This window comes from Adiantum capillus-veneris, chromosome 27 (assembly GCF_014529385.1).
Source record: "Adiantum capillus-veneris isolate H3 chromosome 27, ASM1452938v2, whole genome shotgun sequence".
Lineage (NCBI taxonomy): Eukaryota > Viridiplantae > Streptophyta > Polypodiopsida > Polypodiales > Pteridaceae > Adiantum > Adiantum capillus-veneris.
The window spans coordinates 21,274,059-21,295,851 of NC_140957.1; the positions used below are offsets into that span (position 1 = coordinate 21,274,059).

Sequence of the window (21,793 nt, forward strand, 5' to 3'; positions counted from 1 at the left end):
CTCCCTATTTCGGGTAGAACAGAAAAAAAAAAACCAAAAAGAAAATAATTTAAAAAAAAAAAACCGGCCGCGATCTCTACGTGAGCAACTATTTGTGCCGTGGTCGAGGAGCTATAAAAGCACCACATGCCCTCACTAAAAGGAGGTCACCAACGCCAGCAAGAGAAGACTCTACCGCCAGATAACGCAAGAGATCGCGATACTACGAAGCACGGAAGTCGCTTTTCCCGCGCAACAGCGACAAGTATCTATTGTGGATTCGCCATACGAATTGTTGTCGTGTGTTTGCGTGTGTGTTTGTAGGTACTTCATTGCGAAGGAGAAGCGAGAAGGCTTCGGCCTACGCTTGGGAATTCTGGAAACGGAATTAGGAAATTGTCTGCGGAGTCTCAACTCCGAGTACAGACGGAAAAAGGATTGAGAGCTTGTCTCTCGGATTTCCCTTATGGGAAGGAACGACCATCGAGTCAGAGATTTAGAACGGAGGGGTTTTCTCCGGTTCTTGTGCTTGTAAAAAGATTCTCCCTAATAAAGAATACTCTTTAAGGGGGGGACTAGCCCATCTTCTGGTGCCCAGTACTGTGTCGATCTTCTCTCTCTCTCTCTCTCTCTCTCTCTCTCTCTCTCTCTCTCTCTCTCTCTCTCTCTCTCTCTCTCTCTCTCTCTCTCTCTCTCTCTCTCTCTCTCTATTTATTTCTCTCTATATCCTTTGGCTTCAGTATTAAGTGATAAATTCCATTTATCCGAGTATATTTTATATTGTTATGCGCTCCTGTTTGTGACAGTAGTATCAGAGCATGGTCTTCTCTCTTTTTCTATAAAGGAGGACTACTCTGGGAAGATACGGGAAGAAGCCATGACAAGCCAAGAGAGAAGTAAGCAGGCGGAACCCTAAGTGCTGCAAGGAAAAGCTCGCAGAGTTGGAAATTTTTTTCTCTCTGCAAGATGTCGACACAAGACTCGAGATTCTCTGAGAAGGCGACAAGAGCATGATGCTCAAGAACCTAGAGAATGCAAGGAGCGGAATGCTCGAGATCCTTCAGAATCCAGAAAATATCCATGAACATCAATCCAGAACTATAGCCATGAAATCCCGTCATTTCGGAAGGATACGAAGAAGGTCTCTAGACCTAGGAACACTTCCAGTCAAGTTTGATACTTGTGACGGAAGGGAAGATGTCCTGAAAGCTACTGCTTTCATTCGACAATTTGGAAGTTGCCTTCGCAAACGGCAATTTTGAAAGAAAAAAAAAAAGCGTCGAAGGTGAGGCATGTGACCAAACACCTCAAGGGGATTGCAAGTACTTGGTGGTATACCAAGGCTCTGCAAGGAACTTACAACAAGACTTGGATTCAATTCAAGGCTGAATTTTCAGACAAAATTTTTTCTCTCTACGCTTTGAGGAAGGCATTCAAGAAGATTGGTATTGGTTTGCCCAATAGGAACACGAGCGAGTCAAAACAAGTAGTGGTTCACTCTTGCCAAGGTAGATCCATTCTTGATCCTCTCTGAGGAAGGAAAGATGAACAAATTCAACGAAGGACTTTTGCCCGAATTTTGTAGACGCATCTGCAAAATATTTTGTAGCAGATGGTAGAGTCAGCAATAAAAGCTGAAAGTGTACACCTTAGTGTACATAGAATCCAATCCTCGTAGTGGGACGGGAACCATTAAACATAGAAAGTTTGGAGTAAGGGAATTCAATACAACTCCTGAGTTCTTGAATAAAAGACCCTCAAACTTTAAGTGAGAGGGCAGGTTTTCAAGCAAAGTTACATCTTTGCAGAAATCATAAAGTGCATTGTGCTTGTTTGCTCTTTTGCACGAGGTATGGTTATGTCTAACCAGGACTACTCACTCTCGAGTGTTTCTAAGAGCAGGATCAATTTGAAACATTGTTTTCTAGGATGAATTGGTTTGTTCAACTAGCCGGAAGGTCAACTATTGATCTGGATTCTGGTATCCGGTAATTCTCGAATAGATTACCTCCTACTGCGAGTAGGAAAATTATGAAGGAACCATTCTGAGCTTTCCAAGCAAAGAAAAGCTTTCATTAAGCTTGAATACTCTTTAAGCCCACACCCCCTACCCGGTAAGGGAAGACATGGTAGTGCTTTTCGCACAAGTGAAGGAATACTCTCTTTACGAGGGAAGGAACAAGTGACGACTACGGCCTGTGCTCGAGGAATCCAAGGATTGAAATCCTAGTTTATTTGATGAGCGGGTTTTGCTCTAAGATTGAGCCAAGGGATCGTCAAGTTAAGCGTCTTCGCTCTAAGGATCTTACGAAGGGAAGGTAAATTCCCAGGCTCACTGAAACTTATGTACACCTTTGGGTACATGGATAACACACGAAGATGCAGACCTATGCCAAGGAACTGGACGAGAGTTTGTTATACTCTCTTGAGCGCCTTTTTGTGCGCAAGGATACTCCGACACAAGAATCTCTATTTGAGATGTGTTCGGTAGAAGGAATTTGAGTTTCTCTACGGAGAAGAGGTTTTCTGATGGTCGTTGATCATTGAGTACACTATGTGCTTTTACCATTACAGTAGCAACTTTTGGTTGCGGTATATGTTTCTCCATGAGCAGGTCAAGTCGCATTTACACGCTGCTGGAATAAATTTGAACTATTCTGTTCGTTAGAATATAATTCGCCAACCGTTTCAAAATGGTAAGAATTACATATGGGAGAACATCCCTGAGAATCAAAGAGGGTTCGCTCTATTGTGAACTAGGTTTGAACGTACGTTCAGAAAATGCTATGGCTAGAATCCTATCTGCCTGAGATCTTGCAAGGCGTCATTGATGCTTGCAAGGAGGAAAAGATTGGAAGGAAGTGCGCCGTGGACAAGGAATCTTCGGATTGGAACCGTCCGCCTACGTTGAGTGACAGCCGAAACAAGAACCTTCTTTAAGGTGATCACACACTTTGTTTGTGAAGGAAGACATCAAGATTAATACTCTTATGATTTGGGCATTCCCTATGTGGGAGGACACAAGAGGTTTAATATCCTCAGGACTAATAGCGCAAGGTTATGCGCAAGGACATAGACCTAAATTTATTTTTAGGAGGATGATTCTTCTCGGGATTGAGAAGGTGGAATTGAGTTAACAGATTCTCGGAAAGACGCGAATGACGAGTTCTTACATGGCTCGTAAGTTTAATGAATGGTGAAGGATATCCTCGAGGTACTAGAGGAAGGACATGAACTGGTAAGGTAAGTATTGAATTATTGAAATTTTGTTTAATCTAATTTCTAAGTTCTCTTTTGAGAAAGAACTGGCTCAACTCACCATTGAGCAAGATTTGAAATTTTCCGGTTTCTCCCCGACAGTTCAGTTGCACCTCTACAGTTGAGGACAACTGTTTATAAGTGAGAGGGATGTTGCTAAATTGGCTTTATCTGACAGAAAAATAATTCTAAATGAATTATTGGATTTATAAGTGAGGGGGTTTTCTCGCTTGGAACACCAAGAACCTAATTCTAAATGAATTATTGGAATTTTAAGTGAGAGGGTTTTTCTCACTGGAGATATCCGAGTACAGAGTATTCCTAGTGCGTCATTCAAAGTAATGACGGGAGCACTGTGAACGGGAATATCTGTAAGGCCACCAAGAACGGGTACTTCTGATGCGTCACATCGGATGGGTGACATGGAGCATCGGGAAGAAGTATCCGACCATCCGGGAACGGACATCTCTGATGCGTCATAGGATGGGTGACATAGAGCATCGTGAAGGGGATTGTACCGTAAGTTCGGTAGGAAAGGACTAGGTGATGGGTATTCCTGATGCGTCACAAGGTGGGTGACGGGTGCATCAGAAAGGGGATATCCATAGTCGAGAGGAAATCCGAACTGGAAAGAGGAATACGCGTAAAGACGCAAGCACAAGAATAAAGATGGGTTCTGAGAAGCTTTTCTTAAAAAGCAGAAAATTTGAACGAGTTTTCCGGGAAGAGCAAACGCTTTCCCGCGAGGAATCTATGTTTGCATTGCATTCGTGCATGTGATTGCATCCAGGGACGCCTGGGAAGTGCTGTGAAAGCATTGTTTTTAACTTATAAGGTTTTATTGAGTTTTTGGGCAGATTCAGACTATTTTTAAAATACGTCGGCCGCCCATTTAATAAGTGGACAGCCATCTGATAAATAAGGCAACAGATCAGCCAGCGAATTCTCTCTCCCTATTTCGGGTAGAACAGGAAAAAAAAAACGAAAAAAAATAATTTAAAAAAAAAAAAAACCGGCCGCTTTCTCTACGCGAGCAACTATTTGTGCCGTGGTCAAGGAGCTATAAAAGCACCACATGCCCTCACTAAAAGGAGGTCACCAACGCCAGCAAGAGAAAACTGTGCCGCCAGATAACGCAAGAGATCGCGATACTACGAAGCACGGCAGTCGCTTTTCCCGCGCAAGAGCGACAAGTATCTATTGTGGATTCGCCATACGAATTGTTGTCGTGTGTTTGCGTGTGTGTTTGTAGGTACTTCATCGCGAAGGAGAAGCGAGAAGGCTTCGACCTACGCTTGGGAATTCCGGAAACGGAATTAGGAAATTGTCTGCGGAGTCTCAACTCCGAGTACAGACGGAAAAAGGATTGAGAGCTTGTCTCTCAGATTTCCCTTACGGGAAGGAACGACCATCGAGTCAGAGATTTAGAACGGAGGGGTTTTCTCCGGTTCTTGTGCTTGTAAAAAGATTCTCCCTAATAAAGAATACTCTCTAAGGGGGGGGACCAGCCCATCTTCTGGTTCCAGTACTGTGTCGATCTTCTCTCTCTCTCTCTCTCTCTCTCTCTCTCTCTCTCTCTCTCTCTCTCTCTCTCTCTCTCTCTCTCTCTCTCTCTATTTATTTCTCTCTATATCCTTTGGCTTCAATATTAAGTGATAAATTCTATTTATCCGAGTATATTTTATATTGTTATGCGCTCCCGTTTGTGACAATGCCAAAATGAGCGTCTGGCACCCCAAACTCGCCCTAGTTGCTCTCAAAACCTTGATGCATGCCGATGCTACCATACACGGGGTTTGGCATCATGTCTTACATACCCCCAAACACTGTTCCTGGCATGTACGGCTGACTTCCAGGCACATAATCGGCCATACTCTGGAACACAGATCCACCCCCGAAATACCCAGGATGTACCGTGGGTGGTGGAAAAACTAGATGCATTGCTGGTAACCAGTTCCCTATCCATTCAAGACAGCATGCGGGCTCTGAAAGATGGCGGGTTGAACTCGCATAGCCTGTGAAATAGGCATCCTAACCATAGTTACCCGGAACGCGGAACGCGGAACGGGAACGGGAACGGCGATCGGGACCCCCGTGGAACGGGGGAACGGCCAGGGGTCCGGAACGGAAACGGTGCGGAACAGCAGGCATAAAAAACACCCATATAATGAAATTTTTATCTCTACATGTTTGAAATTTGAATACAAGTAGTATTAGAGTCCTTTGACTCTAATACTCACAAAAAACTCGATTTGAAGACCCCTGGGCCATGGATGATGCGAGAGAGAGAGAGAGAGAGAGAGAGAGAGAGAGAGAGAGAGCTTGACATTCGAGAGTCGAGAGAGCTTACGGCTTAAGCCTTAGACCTTGAGGGCATGTGGGTTTGCTTGAGAAGGGAATGGGTGTGAAGGGGTGCATTTTGAGTCCTTGCACACTTTAAAAAACACCTAATGTTCACTACAAATTTGCAAAAAACTGCCCATTGTTTAGAGTTGGCCGTCCTAGCCGTTCCGACATGCCATTCCGGTATCAGGTGGTCACCCGGAACGGCAAAACGTTCCAGAACGTTCCGGCCTGGCAGGGGAGGAGGGAACGGCGTCCCGGGCCTAGGGAACGCGTTCCCTGGTAACTATGGTCCTAACCACCTGTTCAAGGACAGGAGGAACCTGATTTGGAGCCCCTAACTCCGCAACATGCGAGTGTTCCCTGCCCTGCTAAGACGCATGAAGTACTTGGGCTTGAGCCTCAACAAGCTCTGTTCGCGGTGTAGGTTGCCTATTTTGTTGTGGCACTAGTGGCGCTTGCAAGAACTCCATAAACCTTGGGTTGTGCACCAGTTGCGAAAACACATTCACCGCGGCAACTAACTGAGTCCTGAACGCATCATCCTCAAGTTGCCGAGTCATAAAGCCCTGTACTAGAGGGACATTCACATCAACAGGAGGTATCGACGGGCGTGGCCGTGAGATCTTGCCAATCTCGAACACCATAGGAACTTCCTGTCTGTCCTTCGAAGAGGAACCCTCTTCCATAATGCCCTTCCCTTTGTCGGCCATAGTGTAATCTCGCGTTCCTGTACTCTGTGTCTTTACCCAAAACAACCTAGGCTCGCTTCTTGAGGAAAAAGTAGATTGATGTCCCGGCAACTGAATCTTGAAACCGGCCCGTGGGGCAGTAGGCTTCGGCTTTCGCCCAAAATTATTTACTTTAGACACACACACAGAGCACTTCTGAAAGGTAACCTGCGACGGGAATCAACACTTAAGCACACACACGGCTCGAAAGCTAGAATGCTTCGAGCAGACGCCGACAACCTGTAGGCCCCAAAATTGGCGCCCCTTTCGGTATTTCTTTTTTCTTAAAAGGGGTAATTACAAAGAAGAGTCCTGGGAATTCTCTGTCTGAATCCAGCTAGATACCACCTGTTCTGGCAAAATTTCAACAACATAACAACCCCAAAACTTGCCCGACACCAATTCCCTTGCTGGAACTCGCTTTCATTGACATAAACCCACTTATTCCTGCCCAAAAACAGTAAATTCAGCACGCTGTATTTACTGGTTTTTGCCCTGTTTTCGGCCTTAAACAGATCATGAACTGCCCTCTAGCAGTGGGGCACTATTCCCAAGAGTTGTAGCGTTTGTATGGCTGAAAAACAGTCAAAATACAACGCATAAGCAGCGTTAAAATCGCACCTGTACGGTGAAGTTATCACCCTCACCGGTGCCTGCATTGGGAGCAGCAGTCAGCTACTCCTGTTCCTGCTCAGGGAGGCTCTTGCCTCAGCAAAAACACATGTAACCACACAGTTGTACATGAGTCAAATCAAGAGCCCTCTTGTGGGGCTTGCTTTTGTCCTATTTTCAAACATTTTTGGCCAACCAAGCATACCACAAGTTCTATCATGTTGTATTGAGCACTCACATCAAATTTGGTAAGATTTAGAACCTGTAAAGTGAAAATTGTGGCCAGTTTTGTAAAGTCAATCTACAGACACAAAATTATTGACAAATTGAGGAGGGTTTATCCAAACTTGATGAAACTTTGCCAGGGAGCTTAAGTTGAGCTGCTTTACCTGTTTTATCAACATCTTGGCAAAAAAATGCTAAAAAACCCAGGAGTAAATAATCGAGATTATTTACACCTGCTCCAGCCCACGTGCCCAAAACATTGTACACGCATCCCAAGGCTTTCCCAAGGCTCCCCTAGTGCTAATTTTAAGTTTAGGTGCAAAACCCTAAACTTGGAGAAAAACACAGCAGACTGTAGTTCTCTATTTTGGATCCTTTTTAACGGAGCGGACATGTCTACGCGTGTCCCAAGGGCTCCCCCGCACGCAATAAGACAATCCCCTTGATTCGGACGAGTTTTCACGTGAGAAAACCCTCCAAATTCGCAATCTTTTGTGATTGAACTATGCGTTCTTGTGGGGGGTTAGCTAATCTAACTCCTATTCAGAAGGCTCAGAAGGCTCTTGCCTTGGCAAACATGCATAAAAACCCCAAAATGTACATAGTCAACTGAGAAGCCCTACTAAGGGGGCATTACCATATGCACAAAGGGGAGAGAGATACACGAGAGCAAATCATCGTGCTACATGAGACAGAATAAGGCAAGCTTTCCAATAAACCAGTGAACCTGCACCACCCACTACTCACACACACTCTGTAGGTCACACTGAAGACTAAAATCAGCCTTCTCTCTCATCCTCTTGCTGAGGTGTCCAATAGGTTGCTTTGCTACTGCAAAGTGTCCAATTTTCCCCTTTGGTTTAATTCCCTAGTTCCCACCAGCTTATAAAGTTGTAGGTGACTTGTCAAGTGGCCCAAATTCTCTTATGGCGCAAGCACGCTTCCATACTCATCAAAATGCAATGCTAACTGGCCCAATCAGTCCCAAACTGACCGACCTAAACTCCCCATGTGAGAAACCCATTCGACTGCAACCGTTTCACAGTGTCCATGCAATGTACACTTGCACCTTTTCAGGGGTTCCGGGGAAAACAAGTAAAAATAAAATAAATAAAAATATGTAGTACATATTTAAAGAAGGCAACACAAAAAATACACCTCCTGGTGACACTACAGGTTTACACCTAAACTCCAAATTAGCACCAGGGGAGCCTCAAGAAAGCCTCGCAATGTGTGTACAGGCCTTCAAGCATCTGGCAGTCACGAAACAGGAAATTACAATGCGCTGAAATTTTGTTAGAGCTCGCCAAAAAGCTTCTAAATTGCGAGGAAATCCATCCTAGACATGTGCTTTTGACCTACAGAGGTTTTGGCGTCGTTATGCTGTCGAAATTGAGTCAAAAACCTGCAATACCAACCTCGCCAGTTTTGGACAGCTTTGTGAGACTTTGATCTACGTGTCCTGATCGTCTAAGGTGTCGGTCTTTGTGTGCGCAATGACATTCTGGTCGTTGGGACGCCTCTGTGCTCTCTTTTCTTCTCAATGCTCTGTGTAAAGTTAACAGATAATTGAAATAGTACCGCCCTCTACTATGTACACGCCGGTTATATCCATCGCGAAGGATTGCGAAATCGGAGAGTTTTCTCGCGTGAACACTCGTCCGATCCAAAAGGGAACTGTCCCATTGCGTGCGGGAGCACTTGAGACACGCATAGACGTTTGCTCCACCCAAAATTATCCAAAACAGAAAATTACAATCTATTGTATTTTTCTGCAATTTCAGGGTTTTGCATTTAAACTGCAGGGCATCGCCAAGGAAGCCTTGGGAAAGCCTTGGGATGCTTAAACAGGGCTTTATGCACCTGACAGTGACAAAACAAGAAATTACAACAAGCTGAAATAGACCTATAACTTATTGGAAAGCTTCCAAATTGCAAGGGAAAGTGTCCTTGACGTTTACTTTTGACCTTTAGGGATTTTGTGTTGTTATGCTGACGAAATCGGGTCAAAAACCTGCAATGACAGCCTTGGACAAGTTTGGACGGCTTGGTGAGAGTGAGGTGAAAGCGTTTGGATGGTATATTTGCAATAATCACAGGTACTTTCCAAACCCTCGACCAACGTATATCCGCTTTGGAAAACGCGAACGTTCAGACAAACATTCGCTTGACCTCTCTCGAAGGGGCCGTGCAAGGGTTTAAACGCCCGGCTTACCGCTTTGGAAAATACAACTCACTCAACGACTACGCGTATTTTTGAGGGCGAAACCCATCTCGAGCAATTGCGGACACAAGTTCCTGCATTTGGGCGTTCATAGGGCGGTCCTACTGCCAGATTCCGTACAAAACCGCTAATTTCTCAGGAGAAGAGAAGGAGTGTATGGAACTAGTCGTAAATAATTCCCTTCATCAGTGGACCACGTATTTTGATCTCCATGGGGAGCATGATGACTTATGGTTATGTCTCGTTAGATCAATCATATATAATGTGGGCTCATGGCATTCTGCTTGGCGAATTCTCTCCATGCTAGCAATAGATTGATTGATTTACTCTCACATATGTGAGTTTGTTTGTGTGAGGTGAAATGTTTACAGCACTTATTCTTTAACCACCGATATGGGTGATACTCATAATTGACATGTCGATTTAGTACATCCAGTCGTCTGCTAGAGATCCATGAGATGTGGGTGTGATGGCTAAATGATTCATTGAGTTCACAGTTTATGTTTGAGGTCTTGTTATGGACAAAGATTTCTGACTATGATTCTAGTGCATCATAGAATAATGAGATGATTGGATAATGCTCTTAGTGCATCCATGTGATGACTAGGTAGTGATTTTTGTGCAAAAACAATTCTGGATTAGAGGAGAGGACTAATTTCATCGTTTGCATCTGAGAGTTCGGTGTAAATTATGTGAATGTTGATCCGAAAGCAAGTGTGGACTAGGATTTGTGTGGATGCACGCTTTGTGAGCGTATTGTCTTGTGTGTGTATGGTCATTGGCATGTCTAGCCAGAAAAATTGGGAATTGCTTGGACATTCCCGAACTAAGGAAACATGGGCATTCGACTGCCCTAGGAACAGAGAAACAAAATTTCCTAACCATGCCCTCAACTCTTCAAACTTAACAAATATATTGACAGCCATCTGGCTAGAGAGCAGGCCAAAGACAATGTTTGAAAAATATTTGATTTACTTACATGTTTCACAGGAAAGCTCTTTCTCCAAATAAAGCTAATAAATACTATCATGCCCTCTTTTCACCTACGCACAAACTGGAAGAGAAATAATTATGATCCAACATAATAAATAGTTTGACCACCGAACCAAGGCCCTAACTACATGATCCTCGTGTATGCAGTGACATTGGTGCCTAAGTTCGCTGCTGTGTCTCTTGATATTATCAACATGACACATATTTATTTGTTTTTTGCACAAAAAAAAGCCCAATGGATTACATCACCTTACCACGAGGGTAAATTCATCACGGAATGGGAGAGCGAAAAGCCAAACAAGTGGCATGTAATGCGAGTGACCACCGTGCTACACCGCGAAAAAAGGTTATGGACGCCATAAACTAATTAATTCCTAGTGCCTTCTCTCAGCCTTGTCAGTGCCCTCCATATGAACCAAAGGCCCGGGCTGCTGATCAGCTCCAATCTACCGTCTATCTCCTGGGTCCATGTCTCTTTGGAGACATCAGGCACACGGCATTGTTCATTCGCTGCCCTGGGACTACTATCCGGGCTATCCTACACCATCTCATCACCAAGTGCTGGCTGTGAGCTGGCTCACACCACTCTCCCAGCAGTCTCGATGAATCTCCACCTGGTGCCTACACCCAAGGCAAACTAAGAGGTTTCCATATAGGTTAGCCAGCGAGGGGTGTCCTATGAAACGGACAAGTCACCTGAATAAAGCAACACCACCAGAACAGACCAAGACATAGCAAACTGCACTAAAATAACACTTTAGTCAAGACACACAAAGCGGCGGAGTTCCACTCTCACAAATACTAACCTCTCAATAGGTGCCACTTGCATTACTTTTCATATTTATTAACTAATGCAGTTGGTAATTATTACTCACATGATGTGAGTGCAGAATGGCACCCTGGCCTCTAGCTTATAGACACCTTGCCCCAAAAGCAACTGCTAGTTACAACTATTACCCAGAAGCGCACAAAGTATTTGTTATCACAAAACACGCACACAAAAACGAAAACAAGTACACGGTTATTGCTTGTTATCCCAAAAAATCAACTTTTCGGAGATCATAAATGAAAACAAGCATACAAGCAAATAACTCAATGATGAATAGCTCTAGATCACAGTCATATGTCCTACCTACAACTACTCTTACTCATCAGGTGCGGTGTTGTCTCTATCATTATAAAAACACTTCACTGCCTCACACGGACTAGCTATCATTTTTATCACCTCACAAGTGAATCACACACCCTCAACACTAAACACTAAAACACAACTAACACTACCTATGGTGGAAAATCCAGGCAGAAAACACGCTCCCTAGCACTCTCCCTAGATCTCAAGAGTCCCTAGCACTCTCCCTAGTCTCCCTAGCCAATGTTGGTGGGCAGATACACTGCTCTCGATTGCTATCAAAGTGAGAACCATCAAAACCCCAATACTCTATTCACTGTTTTCTTTAAGTACCCAAAATTTAATGTGCCCATATCATGGCATAATGTTCCTTACTTTCCGAAGCTTCTGATCCTGAGTTCACCATAACAATGTTTTTCATATCCAGTAATTTCGGTGGCTTCAATGCGTGAAACAACTCTCAAATACATTTGGAACATTGGTTCTAGCCTCAATCTCCCAAAACTGATTCCCTCTTGGCCTATACATTTGGAACGGTGACTCGAGTCTCATTCTCCCAGAATTCATTCCCTCTTAGTTCCTCCCATTGACGTCTCCCATGATGCACTAACGTATGAATAATAAATAGATAAGATAACAGCCTGAGTGCAAGGAAGTCAGCCCAATGCCATGTTGTCATTCATGGCTGAACTAGGGCATGCTGTCTGGTAATGTGGCAGCCTGCCTTGTAGCATGCCTGGAAGGGACCTTCACTTCCAGTGCATAACAATCTTCAGCTTCCAGCTTTTCTTGTGCGCACCCAAATAGACTTCTTGATTCAACATACAATATTTTCACGCACTAGAAGAAACAAAGAAAATGAAAAATAAAACATGTTTACCTCTCTTAAAGGCCAAAAATGGCCCATAAAATCCAAACAAGGTGCATTTACATAATAAAAGCTCTCATTATAAAGCTTCAAAAGACTAAAGCATCTGAAATCCCTAGCTGGAACAGAAAAAGAACTAGTATAGTTTTCCTTTTAATAACTTCCACCTGAAGCCTTGCAAAAGAGAAGCATAGGGCCAATCTTGACACAAAAGCTGGGGAGCCCCTTGATTGTACATAAGTATGAAGACCACACCCCACTTTTTTTTTTTTGTGCCAACTAGCCATGATGAAAGAAATGGTGCCTGCAGTCTTGTTAAGAAGTGTGAATCTCTCTTTACATCATTCACTCCATTTGAACTTTCAAACCCCCAATGTTAACTCTTTCTTTTACTTTACACGGATCTGTTAACCTTGATGCCCCAGAAATTGTTTTCTTGCCCCATACAAGAAAGAAACCAAACCAAAGGTGCACCCACCCTGATAAGTGATACAAGTAAACTAGTCTCAAAGAGAAGACTTTGAGAAGTTTCATACTTCCATTCCAAAATGTAGTGCATTGCATTGCAATCTGCAACTTTGCATCACTTTTAAGCATAATATCACAGAAACTCTTTCTTACAACACTTCACTTGCTTGTTTTCACCAAACATCTATTTGAACTTATCTAGAAGACATGTCAGTTTAGGTGCAGACCTTTGGTAAATCGCTGATATTATAGGCTCTATCTGCTTTTAGAACAGTAATTGCCTCAGGCGCATGGGCCCAACGCCCTTCCCAAAAACAACCCTGCAAGACACTAATATGGGTTAGTGTTCTTTGTTCTTGAGTAAGAGAAATAACAATCCCAGTTTATCAACTTACCTCTATGAACGGATCTGGCATGAACATGCAAAGCTCGCCTGCACCATACAATAAAGCTATGCCTTCTGGTTGTGTGCACCCAGTATAATAAAGATAGTCTGAATTCTGACGATATGGATATGGAATTAATTCTGTCATGTCCTTGACAGAGGCAGAAATTAATATTACTATGCTTCCAAATGGCAGCGCAGACATCAGTTTCTTTCTTCTGGATGACATCTCTTCAAATGTCACTCCAGGCATAATTTCACCTGGCTGCAAGACCTGCACTAAGATAAGCACCATAAGCTTCATGCAAACAGCAAAAACAATGTCACATGAAAACACATTTTAAATAGACCCTTGCTACTAATTGAGACAAAACTCCAAACGATGCCATGGAAAAATGGGGCCACTTTTGTGTACTTGACCATGTATCAGAAACAAAATTATATTCTCTAGAGAGTCTGAAGAACTGATCGATCGAAGTTAATGCCTCATACGGTTTGAGATGATAAAACTATAAAGCCAGATTTAACATTACAAAATCAGTTCTGTACTCAAAACAAAACATGAAGAATTTGAATGCAAACCAATTACCTCAGGATGAGTTTCTGCAGTGGGCTGCCCAGCATCCAAATTTATTACTGGAACACTGCAGTACATCTTAAAAAAGAGCTTGAACTTCAACGATGAATTTGGTGCCTAAAAAGAAGATAAGTTAGTCCAGCATTTGGCCCCACGCCCCACCTCTCCAAAAAAGTTTGCAACCAGCCAGATTAGAACAGTAATAGGTGGAGAGCCTTTCAAAGGAAAGAGAGTGCAGAGGAAAGAAGAAAAGTGACGGTAACGTCTTCAAAGGCCAAAAGGGCCTTCAGACGCAAGTATGCATCGCACCATCTGGGTATATAATCAGATTATACACAAAAATAAACACAGCTGAAACTGCAAGAAAGCATACCGGGGATAATTGCTAACGAGCAGTTATAGTCAAGGAACAAGAACCTACGGGTGCATTATGATGGCTGATAGCCCTAAGAGAGGTCTGTGGCGACAATACGTTCACATAAAATTTGCCTCGTAAGCCCTCTAGCAGTTTTTGGTGCTCGGGGTCTTTCCATCAAGGGCATGTCACATAGATATCGGAACCCCCTTGGGCACTTGTATATGCAGCTTGTTATCAGCATGGGGCTTCCCCAAATCTCTCTCTCTCTATTTCTCTCTTTCTCATTCTCAGATATCATGTCTCTTGCTACCTCATTGATCTCTCTTCTCCACAGTTGCCTTGTATATGTTGTAACCCCCTTAGGCACTTGTATATGCAGCTTGTTATCAGCATGGGGCTTCCCCAAATCTCTCTCTCTCTCTATTTCTCTCTTTCTCATTCTCAGATATCATGTCTCTTGCTACCTCATTGATCTCTCTTCTCCACAGTTGCCTTGTATATGTTGTAATGTGCAGAGGAAGTGGTTTCTGGTGAATGCTCAGAATGAGTGCTGAGTGCATATTCAAGGTTCGTTTTACTTCATGAGCAATGTGCAAAGACTAGAGAGAGAAGACAGAATGATACTCTAAGTGAAGGTTCCATGAGAGAAAGAGAGAGACTAACACCATATGGGGTCCCAAACCCCCCTCCAGGGTAGTTCTCATTCGTCGTATGGGACGTTTCGTTCCGTACAGTCCATCACGTTCCGTCACAGTTCGTTTAGTAAGTTCCGTTCGTCCGGTTTTTCTAGCCGTTTGTGACCGTTGGCGGCAGTTTCAACAATGAAAAGTGAACATTGCTGGCGTTCTTTGGAGCCGTTCTGGAGCACATTTGCAATCATGTACCACATGCATAATGCCCATTGCCATGGCCCATGCTCTTCCTCTTCCTATTTAAGCAATGCCTCCACCTTGTTCTCCAACACAAGTTACAAGCTCTAGCCTCTCAATGCTCCCATGTGCTGACTTCTAGCTCTCAAGTGACAAGGTCTCCATCTTCTCGAATCTCTCCCTTGGCTCTCTCCCCCTAAAGCTCCCATTGAAGCTCTCAAGTCACAAGCTCTGCATCTTCTCTCCCTTGGGTCTCTCCCTCTCAAACTCCCATCTCGGCTCTCATAATTCACATCTCCCTCTCTCTCTCTCTCTCTCTCTCTCTCTCTCTCTCTCTCGGCTTCACCATGGACAGGTTGCCCCCTTTCCAGTATTCTCTTCAGGCACCCTCGCTGTCTCTTACACGGGTGGAGATCACTAGACTCATTCGTCAGGACCTGACCCAGCTCGACACCAGGAGGACATGGATAGAGCCGCCTCAGGAGTTGAGCACGAAGATGGCTTTCTATAGAGAGCATCTTCTCCACCTCACAGGAGATGGGTTTGTGATTCGACCCAGCTACATGGACACACATATGTCTCATGGTTTGCGTTGTGCCATTGGTCAGATACGCACATCCTCACATCAGCTCGAGATTGAGACTGGTAGATTCAGAGGGATACCAGCAGACAGCAGGATATGTCGATTATGCCAGAGAGAGCCAGAGACAGAGTTGCACTACATATGTCATTGCACAGTGTTCTATGAGATACGGGGGCGTTTCCACTGCTTATTCAGAGAGGGTTTTGGTCCTCTATCTAGGGTCATGAGTTATGAGGATCAGAGATGTCTTGGACTATATCTACTTGAGTTACACAGGTATAGAGACACTTTACTGGGGAGAGCTAGAGAGAGGCAGTCCCAGAGACACATTACAGATTTCTTTTCACTAGATATGGGACAGCTAGAGGAGCAGCCACCACTGCAGAGCTCGTCCCACACTCATTCGACCACTACTGGCACTCTCATCGACCGAGCATTGGAGCTACAGAGATACAGACGACCGCGACTGAGGAGAGGAGCTACACAGCATCGACGGAGACTACAACAGAAGATTCGAGCCATACTCTCTCGACATCCAGAGTGCAGATGAGGATGGATCCTCACCATTTCTTCCATCTTTGTTTCACACACTGTTACATCCAGTTTACCGGGTACCTATTGTATCAGCTGCTACACCCACGTAGTTTTCGATTGTAGTAGTAGTAGTAGTATTTTGTTCCACTTCTAGTTCTTTTGTACCCAGACATGGTATTAGATTCACTATTTTGTAACTGATTGGTCTCATAGGTCATTTTGGCCTTTTGAAGACGTTAATATAACATTTCATTTCATTTCATTTCTCTCTCTCTCTCTCTCTCTCTCTCTCTCTCTCTCTCTCTCTCTCTCTCTCTCTCTCTCTCTCTCTCTCTCTCTCTCTCTCTCTCTCTCTCTCTCTCTCTCTATAATCTATTGATAGTAGATACTAGTAGCTACATACTACATAATGCCTCCTCCTCTTCATGAATCCTTTGAGAAGCATTGCCGCTATTTTGAGCGGGTGGGGGGCAAGCAAAACGCTAAAAAGTGGTGGTGCAAATATTGCCCAAAAGGTATGACCTCTTCCGTCACCCGTCTCATCATCAACTTGACGAAGATGGGAGGAAAAGCGGGCCCATGTCCTAATATCCCCGAAGATATCCTTGCGGAATGCAAGAGAAAGTACGCTCCATTGAAGACACGCAAGGGTAGAGTCACCTCGGATGAGATCGTGTCGCCGGACGTCGATAGCTCCGATTCGAGGCAAGAGGCCTCTCCAACTATGTCCATGGCTACCGGTGCCACCACGGCCTCATGTGATGGTGGTGCCATCACCAAGAAGTCAAGAAGTCCAAGGCGTCGTCATGTGATGGTGGCTGGCCTCCAAAGATGGCAAAGCAAGCTTCTCTAGCTAAATCGGTGGGTGGATGCTCCGGCCCCTTATCTTTCCTCAAGGAGAGACAAAGAATCGAGGAGATTGCCCACACGATGATTGAATGCAATTTCTCCTTCAACATTCTTTGGTTGGAGCGATGGAAGAGGATGATCATAGCGATTGCCGCGGTTGGTCCATGCGAGGGGTGGACGGGTGTGTCATACCAAGACATGAGAACAAAGAAGCTAGATTAAGAGAGGGCAAGGATTGACAAGTCACTTGAGCCCGTACATGCTCCAAGGGCCCCCCTCTCTATCGCTAGAAAGGTAGTTGCTTTAAATTGCACAAATGTTGATACAACGGTCCTAGATGCTAAGATGCTGATGGGATCTTGCAGTAGATGCCTTATTAATCTCTAAGGCTAAGGGATGCAAACTGAAATCGTTGAAGATTTGGGCTGAGATCTACAAAAATGCTAGGCTGCTCCTGCCCTTGCGGCGAGGATCTACTAGCGCCAAGGGTTCTGATGAGAATCATTGATGCTGATGGTGAAAAATGCCGATGAGGTTGCAAAAACGCTAGGGGTTTTGAAGGTTGGATGTGCCAGAGGGCTGAGGTACTGCACATATTGCTGGTACTGAATGGGTATCACTTATTAATAAATGGATAGACAACTAATAAGAGGGGCTACGTGTGCGGTGAACTACCTAGACTAGGTACCAATGACCTATATGGAAACACTCCCCAATGCCTACACCTAGTAGACAATTCTTGTGCTCGTGCAATCAGAGGGTATGCAACTAATCTAAAGTTCATGGAAATGCACATCCTACGTACATGCTCACAAGGGTGCTAGAACACTCCCTAGGTTGTCCTAAACCCTAGAAATAGGAGTTACAGCTTGTCCACATTCACATAGGGTTAGATGTGCACGTGACATCCCCCCCTTTTCAAAGTGAAGTACTAGTACAGAGCTGCATGGCTGCTATGCAATCCGCCAACAACTCCAGAGAATCTGTGAACAAATCTTCGTCGACCCACTCTGTTGTCCGCAATACTTAAACTTCAAAGACGACTGCAGTGCTTACTTCTTTGAGACGTGCCCAAAGCGATGCATAATCTGCTCTGACTCCATATCTTCAACTTTGTCTACAACCTCGGGTTATTCTCGTCAAGAATTTCCTTTTGGGGATATCTCCTTTGGGGAACAACTTCAACCACAATTTCATAGACATCTTTTACTTTTTGAATGATTGGCAAAGGACAATGCTTCCTAAAAGACTATGGATGGAATGCAGATGAATAATGGTCAAACCTATTAAAGATTTCTTGCAAAAATGCCATCTAAACTTGACTTTTCTACCTGAAGGGAATACCAATGCTTGATGGACAATCGTGCGATTGCTTTTGGTGTGATTGTGTTGTGCCAAGGAATGAGCATCAAAAATTGATTGACATGGCAAACAATGATGAAGCATTGTGTATTCCATGAATGCAAACTTTCTACCTTTTCGTAAGAGAAGTTTATGCTTCTATGCTCACTCGTGAGTGAACCTTGTGCATCGTGCAATATGGCTTTCCTATGAGAAAATAACACACAAAGACGGTGACAAAAATACAAGAGACAATCACGAATGAGAGACTCCAAAAAAGCATACTGACTCTTCATGCTATCAAGAGATACTTCCTAAATAGGTCTTGTGGACCTCGACTCGAGAGCCAAGATTGTCCTTCGTGACTGAACAATTCTGCAATTGAGTTACTAGGAACATAATCGATTAAACCACCAAATTGCTCACAAGTCTAAAACCATCTAGCTTGACGGCCACTCCAAGGTGTACTCGTACAAACTGGAGCCACTTAAAGGCTTGATGATCCTTACAAACAATTTAATCTCTATTATGCAAGAAATGCTTCTCATGCTTAGGAGAATGAATAACAGAGAGAGATCCCTTATCATACAATGACTGAATCTTTTCTCGACTATGGGACTTTGTACTAAGAGATGCTATTGGATTATGTGTATATCCCCTTTCAAAACATGAGAGGTGAGAGATTAATGACAAAGACGGAACACTCTGCTCACAATGATCACTGGAGAGGTAGCCTCAAGAGTGATGGTGCAAATGTTTTCTTTCTAATTAAACTTGTGGATCAATCTCTTGAAACCACTTAATGCCAAAAATCATATCACATCCAGTCAAAGGAGAAACAACAAACTTGCAACAAAAACATCGTGATGAACACAAACTGTCACATTAGAATATTCATGCATGATGGAAGAGTGCATGCCAAATGCAAATCCAAAATCAGTAATGAAATCCATGCGACTAAGCGTGCGCTCTTCACAAGAGAGTCACTAATCACATCATGCATATTGCCAAAATCAAACAAAATCACTATGCCCTCCCCATTCACAGACCATAACACTTAATGAGAGACTTCTCTAAATGATCGTGAGAAACTTCGAATGCACTACTTGGCTCCTTTATGACACTAATAGAAGAGGTGGTTCTATGGGTTCTTTCTTAAAACAATCTCGTTTCATGTGACTTTTCGTGTGACACTTAAAACATTGTCCTTCCGTTCCATACTCGATTCTTTCTTCAAGACTTAACCAACCTCCTACTATTCCTTCAACAGATTTTTGAGCAAGTGTTAACTTAGGGATTTCTTGAGTTTTAGCCTTTTCTTTATTATTTTACTGTTAGGTGAAGAGTCTTGTGCTCTAGGTATAGTGGAAGAATGAGAAGGGGAGGTATTGTGGTTCTTACCATTGTTCTTACCATTCTATTGATTTTGTTGGTCTGAAGGGTATTAAATTGTTCTCCTTCGGTTTACCTTTGTTGTGCTTCATTTCCTACACGAGAGCGATTCTGACGGCATCATTGTAGTCCTCAGGGCTGAAAACTTGGAGATGTACTCGTCCAAACCAAAGAGGAAAGCCTCCTTGCGATCCTCATCCGACCTACGCAATTAACCACCAATTTGCAAAATAGCCCTCGCCAATCTTCTTTCAACCGATCAAGGTGTTGTCATGGTATAAAACGAGCCTTGAGCTTGTCTTGGAAGTCGGCCCAACTGTAAGACAGTAGTGCGCTATCCGCAGCATTTTCAAGATCCTCCGCCAATTGTGCATCTTGCTAGGGTTGATACCAATTAATCGCATCACCTACCGACTAACACATGGCGGCTTTCAAAACTTTATTGTTACTATTCTTCTTGTTAGTAGCAAAGTAAGCGTTAAATTGATGCAAAAAGAATAAATCATAGATGCATCCATCTTACCATCATACTTATTGAAAGTCAACTTTTCAGTGCTTGGATTGTTAGAGTATCACACTATCCGAACACTGATAAATTCCAAGATTACACTGGAAAAATTTACCCGTTCTATTTTCAATCGTTAATTGGTACCAATAAATTCATAAGTTCATAAATTCATTCTATGTGCACAAAAATCATTTTCAAATTATCTGTAGTCATACTAAAATATTACAAGTTCTTGGTACTTGGTACTGCTCGCAATCTACATTGAAGAAGGCTTTTCTCTTACACAAGCTCAACTCCTTCATGCAGGTGTACCCCTTGGCGGACTTGCGCTCACACTAAGGTTGCTTTTTCCCACCTCACCTCAATTGGCCTAGCGCAATGTGCAAGGTCCGCTCTTGGTGAGTGGAAAAGAGGAACGAGGGAAGGCTGGACAAGCCCTTCTTTTCTCGCTTACCTGTAACTCTTCAAAAACACAGATTAGAGAGATTGACTCGTCCCAAGTGGTATTGGGTTACGTGCAATCTCAAACGAGCAAAACAATTTGTGGTTCTTTTATGGCTTAATGGCCCTAAAGACAAAGTGATGAAAATGAGAGTGCGCTCGATGTGCGATGGACTAAGGGTGGGAGTGGCTAATAAGTCCGGAGTGGAGACGCCAAGATTCTTAGAGAAACTAAATCTGGAAAAGATTCTTTAGGTTCTTTTCTTGAGTGATGATACCGAACACAACCAAAGGGTTCTGATACCAATATAACTGTCACGTGCACATCTAACCCTATGTGCATGTGGACAAGCTACTTCAGGTCTAGGGTTCAAGTCAATGTAGGAAGTGTTCTGGCACCTTTGCGAGCCTCTGCGTAGGCCATGCATGTTCAGGCACTTAAGAGTAGTTGCATATCCTCTGGTTGCACATACCATGATCATCAGCATGACAGTCAGTACCCATCATCAGCATTTTACAGTGCACAGAACCCATTTTCCCTATTTATCCATTTTTTACTTATTATTTAATAAGTGACTTTGTTGGGAAACTGGGTAGGGCAAATTTGCTTAGTGACTATATAAGAAAACCTATCGCTAGCACTTTCTGGTTGAAGAGGCAGCAGAAGTTCCAGTGACTTGTAGTGCACCTTCTCAGTAAGACCGGCAGGAGACTTAGCGTTTTCAGCCACAAGACAAGCCTGGATCAACCAACGTTTCCAGATCCCAGCACTTGAAGCCAGTAAATTGCATATTGCCTAGCGTTTTTTGCAAATTGCAGATTGCCTAGCGTTTTGCACTTTCTGGCGACAGATCAGCCCCTAGCATCAGCGTTTTCAGTTTTCAATACTTGAAACACAGCAGATCAGCCCCTAGCCTCGCAGACCTCACCTACCCGCAGCAGATCCTCGCTGTACCGTTAGATCAGCCAGCGTTTTCAGTTTCAGCTGTTGTCCACAGATTTCAGCATCTGCGTTTTCAACGCATCGCCGTCCTCGCCGACATAGTGTTAGAATTCAACAGAAGTCATTGTCATCGACATCGTCGCAAGTCCATTGCATCTAGACCATTGTACCAGATTTGTGCAA

General features: G+C 43.7%; 1 protein-coding gene across 2 annotated transcripts in view; it reads right to left on the reverse strand.

The window, feature by feature from the left end:
* Nucleotides 1–21,793, reverse strand: part of LOC147421610 (intermediate cleaving peptidase 55, mitochondrial-like) — a 199,971-nt gene that overhangs the window by 140,139 nt on the left and 38,039 nt on the right. For both annotated transcript variants that reach the window (XM_086502601.1, XM_086502602.1), the window contains exons 2-4: nt 13,805–13,909; nt 13,226–13,489; nt 13,058–13,150 (exon numbers count right to left, since the gene is read on the reverse strand). In XM_086502601.1, coding sequence (XP_086358727.1) covers nt 13,058–13,150; nt 13,226–13,489; nt 13,805–13,909 — 462 coding nt within the window. The remainder of the gene's footprint in view (nt 1–13,057; nt 13,151–13,225; nt 13,490–13,804; nt 13,910–21,793) is intronic.